At 38.8% G+C, this 14,295-nt stretch overlaps 2 protein-coding genes across 3 annotated transcripts; one reads left to right on the top strand and one right to left on the bottom strand.

Annotated features, from left to right (window-relative positions):
• Nucleotides 1-4,768: 4,768 nt before the first annotated feature.
• LOC110051608 (uncharacterized) lies at nucleotides 4,769-12,137 on the bottom strand. 2 transcript variants are annotated; one of them, XM_089274984.1, is made up of 5 exons: nucleotides 12,036-12,137; nucleotides 6,774-6,985; nucleotides 6,549-6,608; nucleotides 5,559-5,714; nucleotides 4,769-5,117 (listed from the first exon to the last, which is right to left on the bottom strand). In XM_089274984.1, the coding sequence occupies exons 2-5, from the start codon at nucleotides 6,957-6,959 to the stop codon at nucleotides 4,935-4,937; spliced, it is 585 nt and encodes a 194-aa protein (XP_089131110.1). In that variant the 5' UTR covers nucleotides 6,960-6,985; nucleotides 12,036-12,137; the 3' UTR covers nucleotides 4,769-4,934. The 2 variants fall into 2 exon arrangements, with proteins under 2 accessions (XP_089131110.1, XP_089131109.1); XM_089274983.1 differs by lacking the exon at nucleotides 12,036-12,137 and adding an exon at nucleotides 7,888-8,925.
• Nucleotides 10,637-14,135, top strand: LOC149102246 (uncharacterized). The gene is made up of 5 exons (XM_089274982.1): nucleotides 10,637-10,792; nucleotides 11,414-11,607; nucleotides 12,062-12,154; nucleotides 13,300-13,464; nucleotides 13,965-14,135. The coding sequence occupies exons 1-5, from the start codon at nucleotides 10,720-10,722 to the stop codon at nucleotides 14,133-14,135; spliced, it is 696 nt and encodes a 231-aa protein (XP_089131108.1). The 5' UTR covers nucleotides 10,637-10,719.
• The last annotated feature ends 160 nt before the right edge of the window (nucleotides 14,136-14,295 follow it).

Raw genomic sequence — 14,295 nt, 5'->3', positions numbered from 1 at the left:
CAACACTACTTCACCGAAAATAGAAAGAAAGAGAAAAAAAACCTCTCTGACACATTGAAAGTCTGATTTAATTAAATTGCACTTTAATTTGGTGCCACGCAGTCTTCAAAGAACATTTGAGAGTTTTGATACTTTTTACCTTTAAAAATATCGGACTGAAAAGAATGTCATAAAATGCCTATCAAATAAAAATAAACTGCTACTGCAGAGACGTAAAAACCGTCCAGAAATGAAAGCTTTTTTTGTTTAATATCCTGGGAACAATAGCCGATAACTTGTCAGCTCTAATTGAATTTACTCCCATATAAAAAACAAAAGTGTTAAGTTACCATTTGTTACTAGAGATAGCAAACATCTCGTGGGAAAGAGCGGTGACGATTCGTCAGCTCTAATTGAATTTACTCTCTTGTGAAAAACAAGAGTGTCAAGTTACACTTTGTAACTGAAAAATAAAAATATCTCGTATTTGCATGCAACAAGGACAAAACAATCGTCACCTGCACTTACTATTGTAAACGTTAGAACTGTTTCAAATCTAAATAGTCTCGTCTCCTCTAAAATATGTCCTAAGAACTAAAAGCGACGATTCGTGACCTCTAATTGAATCTACTCCTTGTGAAAAACAAAAGTATCAAGTTACCTTTTTACCTAAAAATAAAAATATCTCGTTGCATTTGCATACTTCTAACTCACGAACCGAAGGCTCATCTCGTTTATTTAACTAAAATCCTTAGCCTAACCCACAGAAAATGTCGAAGTAAACCCGATATATGAATACTTCCTCCTCTTTTATAGAAGAATAAATATGGCCGTTCTAAACTGTATCGGGATCAAATCTTCTCACCTACCGTTTACCTTTACAGCAAGAAATTTGATTGGCTGTTTATAGTAGATCCAATCTGATTGGTGTGACATACATACATCTCTCACTCACTCACTCACTCACTCACTCACTCACTCACTCACTCACTCACTCACTCACTCACTCACTCACTCACTCACTCACTCACTCACTCACTCACTCACTCACTCACTCACTCACTCACTCACTCACTCACTCACTCACTCACTCACTCACTCACTCACTCACTCACTCACTCACTCACTCACTCACTCACTCACTCACTCACTCACTCACTCACTCACTCACTCACTCACTCACTCACTCACTCACTCACTCACTCACTCACTCACTCACTCACTCACTCACTCACTCACTCACTCACTCACTCACTCACTCACTCACTCACTCACTCACTCACTCACTCACTCACTCACTCACTCACTCACTCACTCACTCACTCACTCACTCACTCACTCACTCACTCACTCACTCACTCACTCACTCACTCACTCACTCACTCACTCACTCACTCACTCACTCACTCACTCACTCACTCACTCACTCACTCACTCACTCACTCACTCACTCACTCACTCACTCACTCACTCACTCACTCACTCACTCACTCACTCACTCACTCACTCACTCACTCACTCACTCACTCACTCACTCACTCACTCACTCACTCACTCACTCACTCACTCACTCACTCACTCACTCACTCACTCACTCACTCACTCACTCACTCACTCACTCACTCACTCACTCACTCACTCACTCACTCACTCACTCACTCACTCACTCACTCACTCACTCACTCACTCACTCACTCACTCACTCACTCACTCACTCACTCACTCACTCACTCACTCACTCACTCACTCACTCACTCACTCACTCACTCACTCACTCACTCACTCACTCACTCACTCATCCATTGACCCGTCCATAACATACCCGACGCGCCGACTAAGAGGTATTTTTTTACAAAAGAAATAACTCAAAAAGGTCGATTATTTTTTTTTATCTTCATTTGATTTTGCTATCCCGGTTACCATGACCTTGTCATCTTGCTGTGAGCATTACGGAGCATTACGGTGGAACATGTCATTCCCGTCTTTACCACAAGCTCTTTGCACGCTTGTACACTGCTCATGACCATCTAAATGAACATGAATGAGTCTGAACGTCCAGGATAGACTGGATAAGTATGGGGGCTTGCAAGTATTTCAATTTTGTCTCCATAATTTATTAACAATGAAAGCAATGGTAATCATTAATATAGCATTCTGTGTAAACGGATTCGTCAAAAGGCGAAAAAAAAACTTTATCTCCAGTGCACAGTCGGTGTACACACACACAGACCGCAGGCTGCGAGCTGATCCGAACTCGCTGTTCGCCGTAGACGCTTCATAATTTTATGATGAATCGTCAATAGTATAATGGTCTATGATTGGAAAAATAAACTGCCAAACACTGCACCAAGTTAAGGCTGAGAGATCAGTGTGCTGAGAAATAAATAAAGAATATCGAGAAGCAAAAAGACGCTCCAAAATCAATGTCATCTGTCCACGTGTACACAGAGTGCAGTGCAAGATTCTAGCTCGCTCATGTTCGCTGATCGCCTTATAAACTTAATGACTTAATGCTTTATCTATCCGATACGATCATCTATATTATAAAAAAGGATTGCCAAACAATGGTCAACAAAGTTAAATATTTAAGACCGTGAAAATCGATTAACTATGAAAAGCGCCAACTCACCTTTCCTGTCTTTCTTTCTCACCCTTTCCTTCTTTCTACTCTTCTTGTTGGTCTTTTTCTTGTCTTTCTTATGTTTGCCCATGGCAAACAATTGGCCGACTCTCACCCGACCTTAGATCACCTAAAATAACCTGAATACCCTCATAAAGGTCAATAAAAAGACCTGGCGAACTCGATAATGACGACAATCTCTGGCGCGTGACTCGGGATCGTAACAAGCGCAACGGGTGACGTTTACGACCTTTGTTCCTTTCTCTTTGAGTTCTTTGTTTTACGGGATGTAATAAGAGACTGACTAGTTAACATACAACTCTTAATTCTTAACTCTTTGTAAAGAGTGTTGAATGATGGTTTGTTTTTGTTAATATTTGTACAACTGATCTACCATAAACGCAAACAATAGAGCTCCAAAAGAGTCACGCTGGCCTTGTCAAGTCATGACAGTCATGTCGCCGTCGAAGAAAAAAAGTGCAGTTGTCGCTTTGTGGCAATGAAAAATGGATTGTCGTTTTCGCAAATTGTCGCCACTTTCATGTCAACTTCCGTCGGCTGTCGGTACTTTGGTAACAAATTGTCGCCACATTTTAACGCAATGTCGCTTGTCGCTCAAACCCCTTGGAAGGCCTCATATAAACTTAATGACTTAATGCTTTATCTATCCGATACAATCATCCATATTATAAAAAAGGACTGCCAAACAATGATCAACAAAGCTAAATATTTGAGACCGTGAAAACCGATTAACTATGAAAAGCGCCAACTCACCTTTCCTGTCTTTCTTTCCGTAACTCTTTTCCACCCTTTCCTTCTTTCTACTCTTCTTGTTGGTCTTTTTCTTGTCTTTCTTATGTTTGCCCTAAGCAAACAATTGGCCGACTCTCACCCGACCCTAGATCACCTAAAACAACCTGAATACCCTCATAAAGGTCAATAAAAAGACCTGGCGAACTCGATAATGACGACAATCTCTGGCGCGTGACTCGGGATCGTAACAAGCGCAACGGATGACGTTTACGACCTTTGTTCCTTTCTCTTTGAGTTCTTTGTTTTACGGGATGTAATAAGAGACTGACTAGTTAACATACAACTCTTAATTTTTAACTCTTTGTAAAGAGTGTTGAATGATGGTTTGTTTTTGTTAATATTTGTACAACTGATCTACCATAAACGCAAACAATAGAGCTCCAAAAGAGTCACGCTGGCCTTGTCAAGTCATGACAGTCATGTCGCCGTCGAAGAAAAAAAGTGCAGTTGTCGCTTTGTCGAAGTGAAAAATGGATTGTCGTTTTCGCAAATTATCGCCCCTTTCATGTCAACTTCCGTCGGCTGTCGGTACTTTGGTAACAAATTGTCGCCACATTTTGACGCAATGTCGCTTGTCGCTCAAACCCCTTGGAAGGCCTCTCCAGTCGCGACAGATAGCTCAGTCTTTATCCGGTCGCAATTTTATTGTTTGGAATCGGTGGAAAAGTACTCTGAAGGCAAGATCCATAAGACTACTTTATTCATCAGGGGAAATACTCGAATTATTCGCACGAAGTTTGTTTACGATTATCGACCACGCGAAACGACCACGCGATTGCAAATGCTAGCGTAGAATAATGTACGTAATTTAAATGTTCTATGAAACTTGAGAGTCTACAGAAACTGGCAGCGTCACGCAACGTATCAACAAATCGTGACCTCTTCACTAGCATGGACTTTGACACTATACATATGTGACTGTAAAACCTCGGTTACTGCTGAAAAATGTTGATTTTAGCAATAGACAAAGGTTGAAAGTCAGTTAGTGAAATCATTTATTTACGGTATATTTAACAATTATTCCATGAAACCGCGTTGGATATGAAGTGATAAATAACCAACGAGCGCGTAGCGCGAGTTGGTTATGATCACTTCATATCCAACAAGGTCGAATGGAATAATTGTTTTAGTATATTCTTAATCGGGTTTTTGCCGCCGATTTTTATTTCAACAATTTTACAGAGCGGAAAATTTTTAAACTTGGCGCACTGTTTTCCATATAAGGTAAAACTCCGACTAATGGCTCATAGTCGGAGTTTTTGAGCCAATCAGAGAGCTAGAAATGCAATAGTCGGAGCTGAGAATATACTAAATATATATATATATATTAAAGTGAGAGCGTCGAACGCACTCATAATCTCTGATTACTACTAGTTTTTATTCCTTATTTTCTTTAAAATTTACAATCATTTTGGACCAAGCAGCACAAAAGAACGTGTTATACAAATCAAAAATAGATAATTCAGCGCTTTGTTTTACAGTGCATCTGCACGTTGATCAGTTTCTTTTAGGGACTGTGTTTTTATTTGCTGAAGACTTGTACAGAGCCAAAGATGTTGCTTCCGAGAATGATGACCAGCTCCCTCATTTGTCCTTTCAGTTCTGCTATTTCACGGCTGAGGTCCTGGTATCGAGTTTGGTTGCCCAGTCTTCCCCTTTTAAGGAACAGGGGTGGAAAAGGGGAAGTGCCACTTAAGAAGGATTCCTGCCACAAGAAAGCAAATAAAGACGAGAACGCTTACTTAGGTCTCATTTAGTACGGTTCGTTTATTTATTTTATGCCGTGGCTTGATCATAATTGCACTGCCATACACTTTGCCATACACTTTTTTTTGCGAAGCTTTACCTTATTTGTAGCATAAGTACAGCGTTCTTTTATGTTACTCACAAATGCGCAAAACTAAACAGTAGAAATAATTGGAGCATAGGCAGAGAACCTCAACAACCAAACACCCATTTTAGCTGCATTTGACATGAGTATAAAAATTTTGTTGGTCAGAGCACCGTGATAACTAGAATATTTGTAAATTTTAATCCCTATTAATTTTTTAATTTCCGCGATTCAGATTTACTTGCAGTCACTTTATACAAAAGGGAGATATCAATACAATTTAGGAATTATCAAGTAACATGGTGATCAACCTACCGCCAGCTGCATGCCAAAAATGAGTCCTCCCATGAGTTGGGTGCCATTTTGCAGGCATGAATTAAACTGCTGGCTCGCAACGGAGCTTGGAATTTGGCCAAAGAGAAGCGAGTAGATTTTTAAGTGTTGCAGGTCAAATTCTAATCTTTGGAGTACCTGTTTGGAAAGAAAATGAGATTATGTTAATCATTCCTACCCTAACCGACGTCCGTTCATGGACATTCCCTTCGCTGGTCTCAGTACAAATGTCTGATTTTATGGTCAGATAGTATCTCCACTATGACATATCTTATTCTCAAGATTTCACCACGTAAACGACTAAGTTTGTATTATGACTGAGGTAGAGATATATCCTGATTTGCGCCACATCAATGTTCAGGAAAGCGTCATTAGTTTTGATCGAGGCCTACAGTCTTACATAGACTTCTTTATGGTGTGGGGTGGCAATAGTGGAAACAGACCTTCAGACAAAAATGCAGTCCACCCTTAAAGCTTGGCTCTGCAGAATGGTTCTCTCTTACCATGGCGTCCCGCTTTGCTGGCCAGGTTTTCAGTAAAACTGGGAAGCAGGTATTCCAGGGTCCTCTAGAACCCCCACCTAGGAATTGAAGCTGTTTTCTAGACCAAGGGAAGCAGACCAAATACTAGGCAGGTACCTAAGGTTCGCCTATAGATCCGCCACCGGGGAATGGACAATTCCCTATATGAGACGCGCCTGCAGGGAATCATGGTAGTTGTACTCATTATCTTGGACTGGATATTTGTTTTCGTGAATACAACTACCATGATTCCCTGCACGCGAGTCTCGTAGAGGGAATTGGCCGGTAAGGTTGTTTGTGGGAAGGGGCCAAATGCTAGGCAGGTCCCTCTAGACCCACAACCGGAGAGTTAAGGCTCTTCCTTCACCTAGGGAAAGAGGCAAAATGCTACTGATCCGGCAACATCTTGAATTAATGAACGAAAAGTATTCAAACATTTAATCACACTCACCGTCACGCCTGAGGACGAGATGTTGGAACTTGCCATGGATCTGTTGAAGGTGATACTACCCTGAGAACAAAAAAAGAACACATTAAACGTTATGCTTGGAACACTGTTACACCACTACTGCGTCACAGACGAGGTTGAACTCTCAGATGACATATTTGGTCTATTCAATGTAATAAATATTTCAGTTTCAAGATGATGTTGCTAGGCACCGAACGTGACACTTACAAACTTTTCCAACGTTGTGTTGAGGTGCCGTGTGAGATTGACACACCAGTCATTCAGAACTTGAGGGGGAGGCGTGAATCCTATTTGTGCTGGCCCCACCACTGAATGGCCCACCGTGGACCTGCGACCTCTCAGATTGGATGAGTTGACGCTTGGTAGTACGAAGATTACTGTTAAAGCCAACATGGCTAACGCGTTGAGACTAATACGTCCTGCAATCAATCAGTTAGTCAACTAGTTAACCAGCCTATGAATGAATGAATGAATGAATGAATGAATGAATGAATGAATGAATCAATCAATCAATCAATCAATCAATCAATCAATCAATCAATCAATCAATCAATCAATCAATCGGTCAATCAGTCAGTCAATCAATCAACCAACCAGTCAATCAATGAATCAGTAGATAAATTGATCGTTCAATCAAGGCAGCCAGTCGCTCGGTCTGTCGGTTGCTGGAACAGTAATCCAATCAGTACGTGCGACCGACAGCCGGTCATGTAGTCAGTCAGTCAATTAGTTGCCAATGAAAAGTGATATTGTAATGTAACTAAGCTAGCCGGCTTTGGAAAAGAAATCATTGGTGAAACTTCAACTGAGCAGATGAATGGCAACCGACTACCAACTGTCAACCTTGTCGTAAATACATCAATATGGGAGTAAATAGTAAAATGATTAGAGAGTTAGAATTGTATAGTATTATTATCAATATTTACGCGAGAAACCTGATCTAATTCTAAGAAACCCAAGCAATACTAATAGATAGGAAGTTATATTCATAGAATAAATTATCGTTCCCTCCAGTGGCGGCTGGGTCATCATTAGATTTCCTGAAAGATAATTACACCATCAGTGATGTCCTCGTATGATTTCATTTTGCTGTATTAGTGGTTCGCGTTAGACTTCCCTAAGTTGAATGCTAATTGCTTTCACTGATTTCTTTTGATCGCTGCCACTACAACTGTTCGATTCAATTTGACCATGAACTTGATGTGGCTGCCGAGGCCCGAGGCCCGAGGCCCGAGGCGAGCATCAAAAGTGTATCACAAAGACAACAAAATGTTTAAAACAGTAGCAACGAGTCAAAGCAGTTCACGCATTTCCTTCATACCTAACATTCTTTCCAATGCACGGAGGGTTCTTGATACAATGAAACAAAATGGCGATGAGTTTCTAAGATGTGACTGATTGGGTTTCGCGGTCGGTGGGCCTCTTTTAAATAAGGACTATTGTTTGATTAAGATCTGAAATCATCTCAACAGATTTAGATAGTGAAATATGTTCCTTCAAATACGGTGGAAACGCGATGTGATGATTCATTTGTTGCTGTTAAAGGGAGTTTCAGTTGTTTGTTTGAGAGAAAAAATTTCCGTTTTTGTTTATTTATGGTAATCCAAAACCACCTCTAAGTAGAAATTAGCCTGATTGAAATGACATTGGTAAATTGTTTTCCTAGCTAATAAATATGATTTATTTCGAAGTCGTTCTAATAATGTTTTGTTTTTTCTGCAAAGTGCTACAAAGAGTTGAAACCTACGTTTACGTGCACGAGGGATCTAACGGAAACAGTCACTACCAAGTCAACGTTGTAAATACTATGTTTCGCAGTTAACTTCCCGTTTCCAAAGATAAGACATTGTGAAGATATTGAATCTACAAACGAAAACGCATCCGTGATTAATTAAAGAATATTAGCTTCCAGAATCAGGACCCATTAAACGACTCGTTTTCCCCCGTGACGCAGCAATAGCAATCCTGCCGGCGCTACCCCGCGGGTTCTGAGATATAATACCCATTTTAGGGTTATGACAGGCATACGAAAGGAAATTGAGCAATAAAAAGAAAGAGGCGCATAACATCTTTCAATGGAATGAGAAATAAACTTTATAACCAAGGCAAAATAGACGACGATTCAGTTACAGCAAACATTTTAAAAAAGCATTGTATCTGCATGTCGTTTCCCACTGTAAGCGAAATCATTCATCGTGCAATTGGTTATCACTATAGACACAGTTTTAAGAAAAATAAATAATTCGGTTAATTAGGAAACGCCTTTTGTAGTACCAGATAATCTTGTGTTTTGGTAAACACTGTTTCCTTTTACCACCTAGAAATAGAGTTAAACACAGCGATGAAGTAACTCATTATAATTCTTTGCTCATTTAATTGAATGAACAATTCCGTTCCAGTGAAACAAACTGCTTTCACAATTTCTAATTATACTTTAATTCCAAAGCATCTGAACAACAATAAAAATTATTAGGAAAGTTTTGATAACTTTTCCTAGTTTTAAATGCTATATTTAACAATTATTCACCGAAGTGGAGGTGAATAGTACTTGCTAGTCACTTCTGAGCTGGCAAATCAGCGCGCGTGAAAAGCACAGTTCACTTGTGTGGTATATACTAGTGAAAACCAGCTTCACCTGTCAAAACAGCCAAGGTGAAGAAACCCCGTATAAAAATGTAGTCAAAACGCTACGTTGTACTAAATTTGGGTGATAGAAGTTCTGCTTACTATATATTTCGCGATATGTTTCCTTTTTTCTTTCTTTTTTTTTTAACAGACAACTGTTCATTCTTGTATGAAACTGAAGGATATAACGTGACTGCAGTTTACAGCCATACTCACACCACGGGAAGGAACAAAATGAATTTAAACTAAGAAATGATATTAAAAATGGTCAAATTCAAAAGCCGACGAAGGGGCGTCTAGATTTGGGGCGGAAGTTGTGTAACACTAGTTAATTAGAATATCAAATTACGGAAAATTTACTTTGAAATTAAATACATACTCTGTTTCAGGAGAAAACCATGATGAAAAAATGATCTTCATTTCGAGATGAGATTAGCGTTTTTATTCCAATTAAAAGAATGTGTGGGACCGCCAGCGGAAAGCGGGGGCCTTAATAAACCTTGAATTGTAGTAAATTTATGTCGCTGAGAAGTCATCAATTTTTTATGCTTCCTTGTTGATGTTTGATGTTATGAAGACGAAGGCGTTGCATATACCTTAAGTTTAACAAAATAAACCTCACAAATAACTGCTGGCATGAAGTAAATTAGTTTTTAATCTTAAATATATTAAGTACAATACGTTAAAGAATCACTACATCACACAGCCCATCCATCGGTTACAACTGATGAAACGGAAGTGCAAAGTCAACATAGTAATTTCTAAGAACGTCAGATATTAAAAAAACGAGACTTTGTGGATGGAAAACGTGCTTGTATTAACAAAACTTTTTCCAACCAACACTTAACGGACAGCATGCACGATCAAAGCGAAACATTACGAACTACATATTTTCCGTTACCGGACATCAATGAAAACATATTACATGGCACTTTCGATTTGATAGCTGGGTGTCATGTTACGATCGTTCAATTAACTGTAGTATCAAATTTCTCGTAGGTTACTTTTATTCTAGGGGGTATATAACAAGATTTTGTCCAACGTTAGTTCGCAATGACAACGACAACTATGAAATTGAATGTCTACACAACGCTGACAAGACAAGACGTTTTACAATATCAGCCTTTAACAGGGAAAACACATAAATTAAAAATGTTATGATAATGGGACATTTACCACTCTTCTGAACCGTGTCACAAAAAACAAAAGTACACTAGATTTAGTTCTTTGGCATGTTTTAACACCACCAAAAATCAAACAAAGACAATGTACAGCACAACAGTGTGTTTAAAAGTTATTTAAAGCAAAAAAAGAGCCTTAAGAAAGGAAGGATCTCAAGGAAGAAGACAGAGGAAGTTCATTAGATCATCATATAAATCATTATATTTAGAATTTCGTCCCGAGGAAGACTTTATTTTTTGCTTGTTACAGGGAATAAGGGAAACTCAATTCCCCCCTTGAATACTCATTACTTGGGTATTTAAGCGGGTAAAGATGGGGAACGATCATTCAATCGAGCTCGAGATCAATGGTATTATTTGGAACAAAGGAAAACGTGTGTGAAGAAATGTCTACTCCCAACATGAAAACTACAACATCAGGTCAGTGTAAAGGATTTTTTCAAGGATTATGGTTATGTTTCAGTTAGGTAACATTCTAATATTTATTGGTAGAGGGATTTCCAAATTGCTTGATGAGCTACTATATAATTTTATTTAAGTCATACAGTCCCAAACACAAAGATGTTAAAATTAAATGTTTATCACCATGTTAAGCTAAGCGATTGCTACGTGCTGTTCATCAGTTTAATTTCTTCTTTTTCACTTTGAAACAACATAAAAATTACATTAAACGAATCTAAAACTTGTGTTATAGTTTATCTTGTCGCTAGTCTTTACCGACTCGCCATTGTTTGTTCGCTCTGTATGGCTGATGGCTGTATAACCCTTCCTCTCATTCTTAACAGAGATCCAACCACAATTAATTAAGTAAAAATGCATTTTCAAGTACTTAGGACAGGCCACGAGAACAACGAAACTAATCCATTACAGCACATTGCCTCGATTAATTACTAAGTTTTCTAAGCTGATACCAAATAAATGAAGGACTATTAGTAAGGTGATTTTGTTTGCATTTAGTCAAGAGCAATCTTCAACTTATAAATTAACCGTGAAAGTTTTCCCTTATATAATGGCAAAACGCTTTTATTTTTATTCTAACAGGTTTCTCACAGCTCTCGGTTTTACTGAGCATCGCAACAGTCTTATTGATGGTGACCGGCAGCTCTATGGCTGCCCCATTCAAAACCAGCATTGGCCAACCCGCTGGAATTCCTTCACCCTCTATCATAAAGAGCTATATATATTCCAAAAGCCTTGTACTCTCAAAAATTGTCGGCGAGACTCAGGCAGCCTTTGTAAGTTAAATATGAGGTCATTTAATCTTAATTTGATAACTGAAACTATATTTAACAATTTAATGCAGTTTTAATTAAATAGTTGATTAAATCTCCTCTCTGGTTTTCACTATATTTAGTAGCAATAAAGCTCTGTGAAGTCTAGAAGTTTTAAATTTGTTGGTTGAATTCTGGCAGCTCGTAATTGAAGTCAAAGAAAGTTTATTCTGATATAATGATTACGAAATTTGCTACATGACTTTTCAGCCTAGGTATTTATGTTGCTCTAAAGAAATCTGATTCTTTTTTTGTTTCTTCTTATGAGATGTATTGCTTTTAGATATTTTTTGAGAGTGTACTAGTGCTTTTACCTAATTCCAAATTAGATATACGGATTTCCGATCTTACATGACCGTATAGTATACAATGCACTATATCATATCACTCACCCAGCTTGCTTGTCCTATCTGTATAGGCCAAAGATCGTCTGGGGGATGCAAATTACGATGAGTATATTGCCAGAATTCCAGGACTGCCTCGTCCATCATGGAATCTAGATCAGATGACAGTAAGTTGCACCTCGTTAGTTTATACAATTATTTAGTTAGAACAAATTCCAGGGCTTTAATCATAAATTAAAGTAGTTTAAGGCCCAGTTCAGACGCCGAACTTTTCATGAGCCGAACCAAATATATTGAATTAAGTACATGAAAAGTTCGGCGTCTGAATCAGTTAAGAACGGCTATTTGAATTTGGAACGGCCCAGCCGTTCTTCCCGCCTAGCTCAGCCGGGAATTTCGGCTTTGGAACGGCTTTGATTCAGACGTCGAACTTTTCATGAGCCGAACCTAATGCATAACTTATTATAACGTATTTTACAAGCAGTTTTTACTTTGCCTGAAAATCGCTGACATTTCGATGTGTTTTGGTTTAAACTAAATAAAGTTCGGCGAATTAAGTTCGACGTCTGAATCAACAGGTGTACTTTTGATAATTTGGGTCGGTCCAAATTCGAATTAAGTTCGGCTCATGAAAAGTTCGGCGTCTGAACTGGGCCTAACTTCTACGTACAATTAACAAAAAATAAAGTTTAAGGGCTCAAGGTATTTATTTATATTGATCGAAAGAACTCCGCTTTATTCATTTACAAGTTACGAGTCAACCAAACGCATCAAACTTAATATCAAGGGACAATAAAGAAGGCAAAATAAGGCAACACAAACATGGCCACTGCTAACCTTAAGTCCCAAGCTGGCAACTGCATTTTTTTTCTGCTGACTGGCTGAGAAGAATTCAATTTGAAGCAATACGTATATTTGTCCGCAGTCACTTAAGGCCTTCGGTCTTTAATTAACTTGCAGTTATTCCTGAAGTATTTGTTTCTCTACTGATTCCTTTACAATGTTTTGATATCACCGATATCACCGAAAACGTAGCTTAGTGCCAGCTCTGTGTCTACTGTTTTCTTGTAAGAATTAACTCTTATCAATATTACCTGCGATTTTAAAGTTGTATGACACTCGTTTCAATGAAAATGCAAATTTTATTCTTTAAGGCTTTTGAGGTGCATTCGACCCTGAAAATTGAAGTAAATACGCAAACAAGAGGAGGTTTCTAAGAATTACAGGAACTCTGAAAAAGAGCGTTTCCGCTGGCCAATCAAGTGAATAAAATCTCCCAATATATTTTATTTTTTCGTTTTTCTAATTTCAGGAGCAAGCGCTTCTAAAGAAGACAGTCGAAGAACTTTATGTTTTCGGGGAATTCATCGAGGAAATGAGAGCTCATGAGTCTCAGAACCAGAGCAGCCAATTTACCGCAAAATTTCAAGAAATAGAATATCAAATTGACGACGTAAAGAATCTTATTCAAAACGTGGTAAGTAAAGGACAAATTATAAGCAAGAACTGAAGTCAGTAAAATACTAAACTTCTGTGAAAAAAAAATTTCCTTTGCTACTGTCCATTGACGGTTTTCCTCGACCATATTCAGTTAAATTTTTACTAACTGTCCCTCAGGCTTTATGTATCATGTTTATTTGGAGAATAGTTGTGGAGGCGCGGTGGCCTCACGGTTAGTGCGCTCGACTCCGGATCGAGCGGTCCGGGTTCCAGCTCTGGCTGGGGACATTGTAAATGCCTTTCTCCCCCCAGGTATACAAATAAGTACCGCATTTAATATCAGAGGTAGCCTGGCAATGGACTAGCATTTCATCCACGAGGGAGTAGAAATATTCTTACTCGCTTCATGCTACAGAAACCGGTATAAGCTCCGGCCTGATGGACCACTTGGCTCTTAGAAAGTCTTCACCTACCTTACTTGAAGACTGCAGTGTAAAGCATCATCCATTAAACAATGGTTTACTTTCTTTTCCACAGCAATTGGTACTTGGTTATGTTGCAACACAACCATCAGGACATCCCAAGCCAACTCTCAAACCGGTCGCAACCCAGAAGGAACGGGACGAGTTAGAGCTGGGTGTACTGAAAGAGTTCCTGTGGTGGCTTGTTCCTGTCCAAGCCGAATTTCATCGGGAGACCATGGCTTAACTGAACTAACTAAGCAATGTTGATTGTTGTTTTCGTACATTGTATCAATGAAGTGTATATCGTAGAGCTTAATGCTCGTGGTATCTGTTGTTAACACTGGATTGGCTTGTAATCCATGACTTCTCAGACTTTTAAGAATAAACTACTGTGTCAGTGAAAT

The sequence above is a fragment of the Orbicella faveolata genome, unplaced genomic scaffold, assembly GCF_042242905.1.
Source record: "Orbicella faveolata isolate gen_17 unplaced genomic scaffold, um_ofav_v1 contig_36, whole genome shotgun sequence".
Taxonomy (NCBI): Eukaryota; Metazoa; Cnidaria; class Anthozoa; order Scleractinia; family Merulinidae; genus Orbicella; species Orbicella faveolata.
This window is presented reverse-complemented; position numbering and strand designations above follow the sequence as displayed.

Excerpts from the sequence above, each read along its gene's own strand:
- LOC149102246 (XM_089274982.1), top strand. The coding sequence starts at position 10,720 with ATGGTATTATTTGGAACAAAGGAAAACGTGTGTGAAGAAATGTCTACT. Across the intron at positions 12,155-13,299 it reads GGAATCTAGATCAGATGACA|GAGCAAGCGCTTCTAAAGAA; the intron begins GTAAGTTGCACC and ends TTCTAATTTCAG. Across the intron at positions 13,465-13,964 it reads AGAATCTTATTCAAAACGTG|CAATTGGTACTTGGTTATGT; the intron begins GTAAGTAAAGGA and ends TCTTTTCCACAG.
- LOC110051608 (XM_089274983.1), bottom strand. Across the intron at positions 6,609-6,773 it reads ACACAACGTTGGAAAAGTTT|GGTAGTATCACCTTCAACAG; the intron begins GTAAGTGTCACG and ends TTTTGTTCTCAG. Across the intron at positions 5,118-5,558 it reads TTTTTGGCATGCAGCTGGCG|GAATCCTTCTTAAGTGGCAC; the intron begins GTAGGTTGATCA and ends TTCTTGTGGCAG.